This window comes from Hippoglossus hippoglossus, chromosome 17 (assembly GCF_009819705.1).
Source record: "Hippoglossus hippoglossus isolate fHipHip1 chromosome 17, fHipHip1.pri, whole genome shotgun sequence".
NCBI classification, from domain to species: Eukaryota; Metazoa; Chordata; class Actinopteri; order Pleuronectiformes; family Pleuronectidae; genus Hippoglossus; species Hippoglossus hippoglossus.
The window spans coordinates 1,343,414-1,358,013 of record NC_047167.1 but is presented as its reverse complement, the minus strand read 5'-3'; the positions used below and the strand labels follow the sequence as shown (position 1 = coordinate 1,358,013).

General features: G+C 39.2%; 1 protein-coding gene across 6 annotated transcripts; it reads right to left on the bottom strand.

Moving 5' to 3' along the window:
• Positions 1-4,749: 4,749 nt before the first annotated feature.
• Positions 4,750-11,807, bottom strand: atg10 (ATG10 autophagy related 10 homolog (S. cerevisiae)). 6 transcript variants are annotated; one of them, XM_034612756.1, is made up of 8 exons: positions 11,703-11,791; positions 11,594-11,660; positions 8,594-8,720; positions 8,360-8,500; positions 7,452-7,626; positions 6,792-6,889; positions 6,608-6,705; positions 4,750-6,308 (listed from the first exon to the last, which is right to left on the bottom strand). In XM_034612756.1, coding segments are annotated over exons 1-8 (834 nt in total). In that variant the 5' UTR covers positions 11,704-11,791; the 3' UTR covers positions 4,750-6,181. The 6 variants fall into 6 exon arrangements, with proteins under 6 accessions (XP_034468647.1, XP_034468648.1, XP_034468650.1 ...); XM_034612757.1 differs by having other exon boundaries at positions 8,366-8,500; positions 11,703-11,790; XM_034612759.1 differs by lacking the exon at positions 11,594-11,660 and having other exon boundaries at positions 8,594-8,759; positions 11,678-11,807.
• Positions 11,808-14,600: the final 2,793 nt, after the last annotated feature.

The following is a 14,600-nucleotide window of genomic DNA, read 5'->3' as shown; positions in this document are numbered from 1 at the left end:
GAAGCTTAAAACATCCAATAGAAGCACATTCGCTCACTTTACTCACAAAAACACTGCATTAGCCTCCACCTCGTTGATGTGAGGGATGTTTTCACAAGTAGTGACACATATTTGGTGTGTGCATTGTAATGATCACCAGCGTAAAACAAAAGGACTTTGTTTTGAGCTGGCCATGTGTATGTATTCTTCATAACAACCCCAAATGTTATCTGTGGAAGATGATTATCTGTTTGTGAAGCTTGTTATTAAAGATGCAGTAAAATAAATATAAGCGAAACATTGTTAAAACACAAACTCCGCCTGTTTCCCACCGTAGTAAGGTAGACAACAGGCTACAAGCCAGTTTTCATCAATATGAGCCGTCCTCCGGGCTGGACACAGAATATTGGTCTCTATGTACAGCTGGCAGTGAGACATGCGCAGGGACCGTCTACAAAGTGCACCACCGAAAAGAGACATTACAAATATATTCAATAACTTCACTGTAATACTGTGTATTCTCACCAAAATTGCATGACACATCTAAGATCCAGATACACAGTATTAGAGGGAAGTTATTGAATAATTTTCACAATAAAAAATTCCAAAGATTATGCAAAATCACATTTTTCCATACTAAGTATTGTAGTATAACCAGCAGGAGAGACTGAATGTGTGACGCGATATGAATGTCAGGGCTTGTGGAGACTTGGATGACACCACAGGAGCAGTATGGAGGCATGTTATGTTTTTTTTCTGTTTTCATATTTTGTGTTTTTTACGTCTGAAGATAAGCCCCTAATATCTTCAGTTGTATTGGATTCGGCTGCTACCTGGCTGCTACACTGAAACTCCAGCAGTGTTTTGTGGACTCAAACACTTCACCCACCCCTCCATCGGCATAGGGGTGAGGAGATGAGTGAAATATAATTTTTAGGTGAACTATCCCTTTAAGGTCGTGCTTAACACAAAATCTTCTAACATTCATTTCAGAGCATTGCTGGATACCCTTCTGCTGAAGCTTGGTGGAAATCTCTGCATGCGTCTTGCCAGTTTAAAACAACTCTTTAATTAAATTAGCGTATGGTGTCGAGACCAATTCGAAGGTGATACAATCGCTGCGATTTTGTTGCAAGTTTATCTCGTGCAACAGAAGGAGACACTGACTTCCGGGTTACACAAATCATACAAATTAAATATCAAAATCAAGTTCGGCCCGTGACCCGTTTTTTCATTTCCTATTTTTGATCTGAGCAAAAAATCCAAACTATGAAAAACAAACCGTTATTTGTGTTTTGGTATCAGATTCATAAATGAATAACGAAATAATTACTTGTTTTAAAATTTTCAGATTTTGGTTTTCTAATTGAATATGAAAAGAACTCCCAAATTCCTGATGGTTTTACTGGGAGCAAGGACACTGTCATCTAGAATGGCCATATCATTAGATAATGTATATCTAAGGTGTTTAGGGCCTAGTATTATAACCTTTTTTTTTTTTTCATGTCATTTGGCAGACGCTTTCATCTGAAGCGACTTCAATTAGTGCATTCAACTATCTATGAGGGGCCATTTAAGGGTTCAGTATCTTGCCCAAAGACACTTCGGCATGCAGATGGGGAAGACTGAGGATTGAACCAGAGATTAATAGGATAAAATTGTGGCTCATCTGGGTTTTCATGTCCTTGAAACATGCTTGAAGTTTAGTTAATTGATGACATTGTTCTGGTTTGTTTACAAGTATAACTGGCTGTCAACCGCAAAGCAGTGAAAATGTACAGTGTGTCATGACAATGTTTCCTAGTGGAAGCATACAGTATATAATGAGAATAAAATTGGTCCGAGCACAGAACCCTGAGGAACCCCGTGGTTAACTTTGGTGCGCACAGATGACTCATCATTAATTTGCACAAACTGGAATAGATCTGAAAAATTGGAATTAAACCAGTTTAGGGCGGTTCCTGTAATGCCAATTGACTTTTCAAATCTCTGTAGTAAGATGTGATGATCGAATGCTGCACTAAGATCTAACAGAACGAGGACAGACACAAATCCCAGATCTGAAGCTATTAGAAGGTCATTAGTGACTTTTGCCAAGGCTGTCTCCGTGCTGTGATTGGCTCTAAACCCCGACTGAAAGTCTTCATATATATTACTTTCCTGGAGAAACTCACACAGCTGATTGGCTACAACCTTTTCAAGGATTTTAGACAGGAAGGGGAGGTTGGATATCGGTCTGTAGTTGGTTAAAACCTCCGGGTCCAGGGTGGGTTTTTTGAGAAGGGGTTTGATAACAGCTAGTTTAAAGGACTGTGGTACATATCCTGATGATAATGATAGATCGATTGTATTCAGTAAAGTACTATTAATTAGGGGTAGAATTTCTTTAAGAAACTTTGTAGGAATGGGATCTAAGATACAAGTTGTGGGTTTAGATGATGAGATTATTTTGGTCAGCTGATCAAAGATGATCAGTGAGAAGCTGTCTAAATAACTGGTAGGATTCTCAGCTTTTTCTGACCTCTGTACCTCTGTCCTTGATGATGTATTAGCATCAACTGAGGGCAGGAGATTGTAGATTTTATTTCTAATAGTTTGAATTGTATCTATAAAGAAGTTTATAATGACATCGCTATTCAGGGTTGGAGGAATACTCAGTTTGATGGAGCTGTGACTCTGTCAGCCTGGCTACAGTGCTGAAGAGGAACCTGGGGTTGTTTTTATTAGGTTGCGCATTCCTCTATCTGTGCCAGTGCCTCCATTACGCAGCATTACGCACAAGTGTCACCACAGTATTTATATATTTAAAGCAATTGGAGTGATTACTTCACACATCAGTGGGATCCTAACCTCCACTCTGGGATATTATTTGGAAATAGAAGTTTTTCAAAAAATCAACAGGCTGATTTCTTCCTTACTATGGGAGGGTAAGACATGATGTAAAGGGCCAAATCATGTTCTTCTACTTCACTTTTAGCCTTACTTTCTTCTAAACTGCCTATATGCCCAACCCAATTTACAAGCAACCTTATGGTATTGTCTACTTTACGAATCTGGTTCCAATTCAGGTTTGCTCTTGGACTGCAAGGATTGTCCAATCTCTTTCCACCCCTCAGCAACGATACAGCCCTACCTGGGTTCCTCCTGGTGCATTGTACTGCACCAGGTACTGCTCCTCCCCTGTGGAATCATCTCCCAGTTTCAGTTCGGGAGGCAGACACCCTCTCTACGTTTAAGAGTAGGCTTAAAACCTTCCATTTTGATAAAGCTTATAATTAGAGCTGGTTCAGGCTTGTTTATGTTACAAACTGTTTCTTCTTATCAATGTTGTAAATATTGTTTACTGTTTATTTTGCTGATTTTCTCAGTTACACGTGGCATCTATTGCATTTCTGTCCGTTCTGGGAGAGGGATCCCTCACATGTGGCTCTCTCTGAGGTTTCTACTGTTTTTCTTCCCCTGTTAAAAGGTTTTTTTTACTCTTGTTGAGGGTTAAAGACAGAGGATGTCACACCTTGTTAAGCCATATGAGGGAATAGTGAATATGGGCTATACAAATAAAATTTGATTGATTGATATTAAGAAAGTAACTATCTGACTTTATCATGCATAACCATAGATGGGCATCTCAGTCACAGAGAGGGCTTTCAGGTTATTGTTTTTGTGGTACCAGAATTCGTACAAAGACAAGAGGTTTAAGGTTTTAATTAAGATGGACCAGGGCATTCAGCTTGGCTTGATGCAAGGAAATGATGTGGGTGAAGAGCATGGCTTGAAGGCTGGCATAGCGAGTAAGATTTGTTGGGCCTTGGATTAGGGTTAGCCGTGGAAATAAGCATAGGAATGATGAATAGTATAGTTCTATTTAACTTTTGCATACCAGTTTTAAAATGATTTCCCGTAATGCCCTCTGAAGATGTATGCATTATATTATTAGTTGTGCCTATATCCAACATTTGATTTCTCATGTATATCCCCTTTATAGCTCAGGGTAGATGGAAATGTTTAATTTCAATTATTGTCTGGATTTGCAAGGTTGGGGTTTATCTCATGCTGCTCTTCACTATTGGCCCCCATTTCATTTACCCTGCATGCCACAGTGTCATGGCTGAGTGGATTTCAGTACCTGTCTGGGATTGCGCTCGATCATGGAGGAGATTACCTCTTTAACGGCAGGAAGTACCAGTTTTTTTTAATGACTGTCCACATTTGGCTATCAGCAAGGAGATGTTTTATGATACTAGTAGCCCACTATTATTCTGACTGGACTTCCTGCTGAAGAGACTGTTGATGGGGTTCCTACTGTGCTTCTCTCTGAGGGCCTGGACCTCGTATGGTTGGAACTTAGTAAGATGCTCCCTGAGATGTGAGGGTTTCATGGCCTCATTTATAAAGACATGACCATACAATAAAAACATTGGAAGCTGTGCATTGTTGGGGGAATGTATGAATCCACAATTAAGGTGTTCAATAACAAACATAACATTTTGTTTGCCTCTGTCGCTCCCAGTTTTCCAAGGCTACTCGCACAAACGTAGGACACAAGTGTCACATAATATGTAGGTTAGGCATTAAATATAGCATAATTAATAAAGAAAATAAAAAATTAAATTAAACCTGATTTTGGGATTCATCATTTCCTATATTTCATGAATGACAAATGTTTAATGAAAAGTTTGCGACTCAGCGGCGTAAACTGTTCCTTCTCAGTCAAGCCAGCTGATATTGCTGTGACTCAGTCTGGTTTTAGAATAATGTTTTTGAAAATTGTAAATTTATTCTTATAAAATGTATTATTTTTATAAGAAATGCATGTGAAAGCTGGAAGCCGTTGGTTCCAACTGCAGCTGCAAACAGCAAATTGTTTGATCTTTTAGCACCACCTACAGGTGAAAATGTATCAAAAGTTACAGACTTACAAGCCGACTTAAAGGACCTTCCCATGAAGTGGATAGTGTTTAATGTATTCACACACCCCTGCACTTTTTCAGTCTCGGCATTGGAACCTGTGAGTGCTGATGAACAATGATGATATTGAGCAACCTGGAGTAACAACTGAAAAAGGCCAAAGAGTAAAATGGACAAGAAAAATCTTCCTATGGGAAATAGAGGGAGAATTTTGCATTATAAAAATTTACTGAGGTTGAGTGGGAAACATATTTATGGTTTGATGAGCTATTGGACAACAAGCTGGTAGTTAAGGGGACAGTTCACTGAAAAATTGTATTCACTCATTATCTACTCACCACTATGACGATGGAGGGGTGGGGAAGGTTTTTGAGTTCACAAAACACTTTTGGAGTTTCATGGGTAAACAGTGTTGCAGTCAAATCCAATACAATTGAAGTAAATGGGACATTCACTAACATTCAAATTCGATTCGAAACCGTGTCATTTACACCATGTTTTTAGCCTAAATGTCCACTACCGGAAGTTGCAATGCTACCGCGCACCCCACGCGTACCCATGGACAAGAGCTTGTGTGCAGTGTGTGAACATGAACGTGGCTCCAGAGGAGGATATCAGAGGACATTTAGGCTAAAAACATTGTTTTAAATGACGCCGTTTCGAGTCAAATTTGAATGACAGGGCTTACGGACAACACAGAGAAGTATGGAGGCATGTTATGCTTTTTTACATATGCAGAGGGGGTCCCCAGTCTCTTCTCCAATTGTATTGGATTTGACTGCAACGCTGTTTACCCCTGAAAGTGTTTTTTGGACTAAAACCCTCCATCGGCATTTAGTGGTGAGTGGATGAGTGAATTAAAATGAAGTTCCCAATGTCAATACTGGATGAGGAGCAAGCAGAAGTGCATCACTTTTCTTTATGAATCATATTTTAGGAGTCCAGCCAGTGTGTGTATCAAAAATGCAGATCTGAAATTTATTTAAATAGTTTGAACACAGGCAAACATACAGATACTCAAATAAATGTTGCTTTATGCACATTCCAAGATATCATTTCTATACTGAATTTCAAAATCACATCAAGTAGGGTATGGATAGATAGCAGCAACAGACAATTGCGCTAAATGATAATGTATAGACTACAAAGGTCCAAAAACACTACCAGATTTACTGCACAATCGTTCATATGATGCTTAATTTCCCTCTCCCTGATTATTCAATGCCCATCTATAGATGGAAGCCCCTGTCCACTCCATGGCGATGCTTACAGACAGAGACAGAGAACTGCAGCATTAGTTTGGCTTGTTGTTGCTGAGTAAGGCTGGGCTGGGTAAGAGCAGGGTGAAGTACATCAGAGGGACATCCAGACCAACCAGAGGACCCACCACACTGAGCCATGTCAACACATAGTTCACTGGCCTGCCCAGATATACACAGACATACAAAAAGTGAGTACTTTGAACATATTATGGGATATACATGTATCAAACAATTCTGTCTGAGGTAAGTAACACATCACAACAGCATCTTGATGCTCAAACCACATGAAACCTTCATGCAAAAATTTGCTTCAACTTCATACAAATGCTTCAAGTTACATGAAACGTGTAAATGATGTACACTGCAACACAAAAGAAATGCAGCAGCAAACAAACATCTTTATGTGTAACAGTGGTTTCCCACTGTTTTGGGGTTAATAAATCTAACAGTGATATTACCTGTGTTGGTCCTGAGCCAGCTGCAGCACAGGCTTCATGAACTCCTCTGTCTTACAGGGATGGAGCATAAAGAAAGGCTGACCAAGCAGTGGATGCTCCTGAAACAAGAAGAACAGATCTCAGTGGAGCACAGAGAGGCACATACTGATAACAAAGCTGATAGTTGTATCTTCCCAGGTTTTACCTGCTGAGTAATTGTATTGAGAGGACTGTTTTGAAGGCGAATTCTAAAGTTTGGATGAACAGAGCTCCACACCTCCTCCAATGAGAGGCTCCTCCCCTCTAACCGAGGAACATGTCAGGAAGAAGCAGAGACATAATATCAAGCAGTATACTCATGACAGACTGACATGGATAAAACATGTAGAGGTATATACCACCTCTTCTACTGCAGCAATACTTCAGAAGAAACAAATGAGAACATTCATCTGACATCCAAGTCTAATTATAATGTTTTAGAACCATAGAAATCTCCATCTTTGGTGGTTGCATTGCATGCCACAAATGCCGTTGAAAATATGAGGTCTGACTGTCTGCATGGAAGATAAAAATCAAGCGTGTGGTAGCGCATAATAGTGCTATAAATAGCACGGCATACACCAAGTTAGAGATCTCTTATGTTATTATGAGAAGTACGGAAAAACGTTGGGTTCATTATGAAACTGTGGTGGGACAAATTAGAAAACATGGTGGGCTTCTAGTCACAACATATGAACTCCCTGGTATTAATGTATTAGATATGAAGAGGTCTGGTAAAGGCGAGGGGCCACTGACAACTCTATCATCACTTTCTTCAAACAACTATACTGTCAATGAACTACACACAAACACACATGTAACTAACCCAGAGTGAAGGCTCTGAAATAGAGCACAGGAGTACTATAGCTGCAGGAGTATAGGATGTGATACTCGTACTGAAGCACCTCTCTGCTGTCTTTAGACACTGAGCAGACCCCACCATCATCATCAGCTATGTCTTCTTCGATGTTGTCAGCATCAAATGAGGCAACAAGAGCAGACTGTGGGGGAAGAGAGAGTGGAGTTCCCCATGTTAAGCAGGTTCTTCTGGCACTGTAGATCTTTCATTTAAAGACCGTGTAAAGCAAAGTCAGTCATTTGTCTCTAAGCATGCTATACATGTAAGTAAGTGATTATTGAAAACGTGTAAAGAAAGGGAACTATGTAGTAAGAAGTTTGACCGTTTTAAAGCATTCCTTGGTTCCTGAGAAGGAGGCCGCACATCGTCATCATAATTCTTATTGGTCGACATGCATGACGAAGTGCTGCCCTCAGTAGAATAGCCCACCCGACTGTTTTTAATGACACAGGTGTAATTAATTCAAAATATGTCAAAAAACAGTTCAACAGCCCTCTTTGCTTTAGTTAATGCTGCACACTGTGTACACCGGGAAACTTCATCTTGGGTGTACTCTGTCCGTCCGGCAGCCGTGGAAGCCAAGCCCAGTTAGAGCGAGCTATGTAAGAGCAGCAGAATACTGCTCATTTTTTCATTATTTTGAACCCTATTTATATATACTCTTACTTTTAAGCAATCAAATTTGCTTGGGTGGTTGATGAAACTGTGGTGTGGTATTCAGAGAATAAATTAGAATTGCTTTACACAGCCTTTTAATTAAATGTTCATTTAAATACAACTGAAAGTTAAAAGAAGTGACTGTGAACATTCAGTGATAGTAAATATACAGCTAGTAAATAAAGTACATGACATGAAATTAATGTTGACGTGTTCACCTGTACCTTTTCCTGTTGCTGTTGATGACAGACAGTGTGTGACCCTGAGTCTGAACTGGATCCCACTTGGTCCCATACAGAGCTCGAATTGATGTCAACGGACCTGAGAGCAGTCTTCCTCAAGTAGCCCACCTGTGAACCCTGAACCCACATCAGAAACTCAAATTAACTACATCCTGCAGCAAACTTGCAGGGTCTGTCTACGCTAATGAGAATGACAGCATATGTTCTCACCTGGACCGACTCCCAGCTCCAGCCATCTCTCAGCTGCTCTGACTGCTGCAGGAGGAGCTGACAGCAGTGATGGAAGGTCTCCTCCTGCACACACAATTCCATCACTGCAAGAGAACCTGGTGGAGGGTAACTCCCAGTTTGCAGATCAGCAGAGTCGCCATACAATCTAGATAATTAAAATTCCGCCTTACTAACCTGAATTATTTCTGTGGAGTAGCTTTCTATGCATAAAATGAACCCCAAAAGTAACCAGTAACACCAGTTACCAGATAGATGGAGTGCAGTACAATTATTCTTTGTATTATATCAATTCCTTTTGTACGTAATACAGGAGAGATGAAAGAGACATAACTAAGAAATACTTAAATACATCAGAATGCAGTATAGATTGTTACTTTGCTGCTGCTCTTTGATGAGCAGTTAGTGTGTGTATATTCAGTGTCATCTGCTGCCTCTGTGCCACCTGGTGTAACACAACCACAGCCTCTGCAAACAAATAGTTCCCACACATGTTCTCACAGTAGATACACGGTATCTATCCATCTGTCTGTCTTATTAATTCCACAAAACTGTGTGTGTGTGTGTGTGTGTGTGTGTGTGTCTGTCAGTGGAACGAATATTTCAAGAAATGTTCATCCAATCAGCTTAACACTTGACATGTGCAGCGTCTAATTGGTTGGTGTGATTTTGACACACAATTTGTTCAATACTAATATCATTTCAAATAGCCCCTTACAGTCAGTGGGGAAGCAACCTTCGTCTGAGTCACTTTCCAAAACAACATTGCCTGGATCAAACATGTCAATTACAAGGAACAAAAAGCAAACAATAGACTAAACCACCCTGAAAGTCCTCTGTGGAAAACATGGCACCTCACGGTCATCAAGGTTTACCTATTATCGGGTGCATCACACCACTACAGAAAGGGATCTATTGGCAGAAACTGAATATAAAAAACAATCCTAGTGATGTTTTCACTAGTGTGTTTCATCTAAATTATACAAATTGTTTTCTTTACCCTAGAATGAGGCCTTTATATTTAAATACTTTATGTTTACACCAGGAGCGTGTCCTCTCTACGGAGATGTTTTTTTACAGTAGCTCAGCCTGGACAAACTAAACACCTTTTGAGTTTTTATGGCAACTGAAGGCTGTTTGGAAGGGGAGGATGAGGTAAGGGGTATTCAGCTGCAACACGCAACTTCACCACTAGATGTCCCTAAATTCTACACACTGACCCTTGTGCCCAGAGTAATCCACTCCTCCCACCCTCCCACCTACAAAAGATTTTTTTAAAAAATGGTACAAGCCATAAACTATTGCTCCAGGTTTAAGATTGTCTCGTCTAAGCCAGCAGGCCAGTGGGCCAAAACAAATACCTGGCCTGCCCGATCATTTTGATTGACTGATTTTTTTATTTCATCATATCAAACTGACAGTATCTCATAGAAACTGTGTCTGCCCCCGACCACCTAAATGAAATAAATCAAACTAGAGAGGAGTATTACAAACAAAACTAATCAAAGTTAATACAACCACTATATTGGTACCAAATAATAGAAGGATAAAATGGGGTTTATTAAATATCAGCTTACCCAATCCAAAATTCAAATCCTCATTAATGATCTGATTACTGACCATCAGTTCAACTTACTGTGTTTAACTGAAACCTGGCTGCAAAAGATGAATATGAGAGTATAAAGGAAGCGACACCATAGACTATGGATGTAAAAAAAAAAAAAACTAATTAGTGTTTGCTCATCGTGGGAACTGTTGGGTTTCTCTATCATTTTTAAGGTCTTGACCATCTATGTAAAGTGCCTTGAGATAATGTATGTTATGATTTGATAAATTGAATTGAAAATTGAATTTAATAGATGCACGAGTGTCGCAGACGCTGATCTCCATCATGGCATATGGCAGCAATATTTATAGAATCAATTTGTCTACAAAATAATAGCACAACATTTGTTTTTTTGTTGCCATTCATTATATCAAACTGAAGTTGAAGCTGAATACAGAGCTTTTATAGGAGGGCTCACAAATGCCAAGGAATTATTCTGAAGTGAGCTCTGCAGTGTATCAAAAAAAGCAGCCACTCTTAAAACTAAAATACACTTGTATTTTCACAGTATGGAATGCAAAGATAAAACAGAGCAATTCAAATATCTACTAATTTCAGTAATCTCTGTCTGTCTGTGTCTCACAAATCTCCAGAGCTGTCCATCTTATCAGCTTCACATTTGGAATGTGTATTGCCCAAGTCCAGTGTTGAATTTACAGCTTCAGAATGAAAGCTGCAACCAGCGTTACCATTGGGGAAAGCAGACAGCCCATTCCAAACACGCAGGTTTAGTTAGTATACAGGTCACTATAGAGATTCAATAGCTATTCATTTAACATCAAAACCTCATTTTTTTATGTAAACTCTGAGAAACTACTACATATACACAAAGTGACCTACATGATGACTCATTAGAGTTTCTTTAAATGATGTAAAACGACAAAGAGTTAACAATGGTTAAACTCTCCAGGACTGAGACACATTCTGCTCACTCGTTTTGTTCTTCTTTTAATACTTGAAAAAAGGCAGACTTGCGACCCGGATGTAAAAAAAAAAACATATTTCAAAATAAAAGCCAAGAAAATTGATGGGTAGCGTTAGATACGACACAGTAAATGTGTACACTAAAACGGAAACGGAAAATGAAAATACTTTTCATAAAGTGTTTTTGTTCCTTTCATGTCGTCCCTTTTTCCCCCTGTGACAACCCAAAACGAGGAGAAATGATTGTTGTTTAAGCTCAAACCTGAAAATACATTAGGTCTTCTGTTCTTTTGGTTTTGGTTCAAAACGAAATGATCGAACGAGATGATGCGACGACGCACAGACACATGTACTTTCCGCGTGTCACGGATGAACGTGCAGCTGGACACAGTCTCAGCCTCAGTCTCTCTAACTGCTTCTGATGGTCTGGAGGAGAGACATGGACACATTACCAGCTTCGCCTCCAGTAGTCTCCTGGGTCATCCGACACATGACCCTGGCACTTTGATTCCAAACCCAGCAGATCCGACACAGACCCTGTGCAGGTGCAGCGAGTGTCGTTGTTTACACTTTCTCTTCCCTCGACGACCTAGTGTTCCTAGTGAGTTAGTGTTCCGGGTCGCGAGATCACGTGACGATCACCACCGTAACCAGAGGGGCGTTACCCTTTATCGCCCACTCGTTCACTATTCCCTGATTCACTATACAGTGACTTGTATATAGAGAACTATACTGTGACCTCATATGGAAAAGAAACAAACGCTTTCGGACTCTACTCAATGCAATTTCTCTGCGCAGTTCATGACTTATTTGTCGCAGGATTATGACATCATAACATCATTTACTGTCTGACAGTAAATATTAGATGCTTATTTTACAGTTGGTATTAATAATTTAATGCAAAAAACACATAGAGTGATCATCTGTAAAGGTAGAAGTAAAGTTGTTTCCGCAGGTTTGTGCTGTGATGCGCGGCTCGTATTTACATGTATAACACGGGTCAGACTGTTACTGCTGCCCTCGCTTCTACAGTCTCTACACCGCGAGCACGATGCATGATGGTAGATATTGCTCAGTTTGACGGTTAGTGACCATGAGTTGTACACATACAGTCTATGGCGGTACACTATTTTCCCTGATGCATTATGGGAAACAATTAGTGCTCAATATAGGGTATAAATGTAGTGGTCGAAATGTTGATGTGACAGATAAACACCAATAGGGCTCACCACATATATCCAGAATAAAAGGGACGGCAGGCTGACGGCCCCAAAAATAGACAATTTATTAATAATTGACATATATATATACTTATAAATTGAATTGAAGGACTATATATATATGTGTGTGTGTGTGTATACATAGTCCTTCAATTCAATTAAAAAAAAACATTAAAAGATGGTTTAGAGCAACTAAATTTACATTTGTCTGATTAGAAATAACAAATTTATCATAAAGAATATACCTTCACTATCAATCTTAAAATCAAACACACCAAAGAAAAAATACTTACTTCAATATTGTATTCAAAGGAAAGATCTTACAGGGTACAACCCATTATGGAAGTGATTGACACAATGTATTTTTGAAATAGATTCCTAATAGTTTTATTATTAACAGGATGCTCGGTTGAAAAGCACAGATGACCAGTAACAGATAAAGTGACAGAGTAAGCGGCATAAGTGAAGTAAACACCCCGCATCAGCATTATTATTCCTGAAGGAACTGGATCAAATATAACTGCATACTCCTTAAAGAGTAGTTCAGCCTGCCATTCGGATCAAATAGTTGACCAACAAGTGTGATATTGTATTTGAACAAAATTTCAAGAAATAAGGATTATATTTTGTAGAGAAGGCCCTAACTATTCCAGATGTAATAATTATGTAGAGAGAAGTTATGTTTAAACAGGAGAGAACAAGCCAAAAGCATCTGCATATTAATTTGAACAGTTTGATTGGGATTTTACTAATATTATAATTACACAATAAAAGAAACCCCAGGCCACCTATTTCGGATTATACATATTTTTTAAATAAAATTACATGAAGAAAAAGGGTAACTAATAACTTGTCAGAGCCAATGAATCTTCAATGTATTGTTCAGGGTTTTAAAGTCCAGAAAATTCAAGCTCCCACACTGGCAGGTTAAATAAAAAAACATACCATCAATTGTTTTGGATACAGTAGAATCAACATACAGGGAGAGAGAGCGACGTCTGGATATGGCCTCAGCTTTGGAGAGTAGAGTTCTTCCTTTCTGAGTGAGGTGTCTTTATAACTATGAATTCAGTTTCTATTGTGTTTTTTCGATAGTTGGGTTAAAATTGAATTCAAGCCTCTGTGTATAATGTCAAATGGCAGCTATTGGCTGAGTTTTGTTCACCCTCTTCCAACCATTTTGTTATGGAACGAAAGTATGCACCTTTAGCCCTTGATTAACACAAGTCATCCAATTAATTTTGTTTAAAATTAATCTCTCTCCCCATCAGAAAGAGCCTTGAAAGAGAGTGGCTAATTGCGTAACAATCTTTTCTTTAGTTGCTCTTTTTTTTTGATTAAATCACGACCAAATTTCCTGAGAAACTTCCTCAACCCAAATTTCAAGAGCTCCCAATTCCTTTCACCAAATATTTGAGATTCTGCTTTGCACCAATAGGCATTGATCTGATCTTTGATTTGCTGTTTGACCTGCTCATTGTCAGGGAGGGAACTGTTTAGTTTCCCTGGTACCTGGGGAGTGATTTGTGGGCTGGTTAGAAATTTTGTCCGACTTTTTCCAGTGCTGCAAAACATCAACAGGTCACATGACCTTAAAACATTGCGGGAGTGAGCTTGTTGCAGTAAGACCGTCCACTTGCTCTCCTGTAATAAGAAGTAGGCCTTTCCTTTTTTATCATTTTATATGAATTATTTATTCACTGAATTTACAGCAAAAATGTGCTATATCGTGATATGTATCGTTATCGGGATATGAAATGACCTATATTGTTTTATGAGATTTTGGTAATATCGCACAGCCCTAGGTCTCACTATCCTCCTGTCCACTTCCGACCGGGTCTCTCAGAAAAATAATAATGCATATTGGGTTCGGTTAATAAAGCCACGGGTCCGTTTCCAACTTTTTGGGCCCTCGAAGACCGCTAGTTGAGACAGGCTGTAGAATGGATTTATTAAAGCATGTATTAAAGGCACAGTCCAGTATGTAGTGGCAGATAGTCTTGGTGATCACTGATTGGTTAGTTTTGTGGAAAGTTTTTCTGGAGACTTCTGTAGATTGTGTACTACGACACGTTCAGGGGTTCAGTCAAAAGAGGTAAAATGAATGTGAATTTCAACTCAGAACTGAAGAGCTGCATCGAGTAAATGCAACAAGGGCCCTTGAAGAAGGAACAAACTGTTATGGTGTGAAAAATAAATGTGTTTTAGCGGAGAGCCTTTCTTACCTTAAGCTTACTTT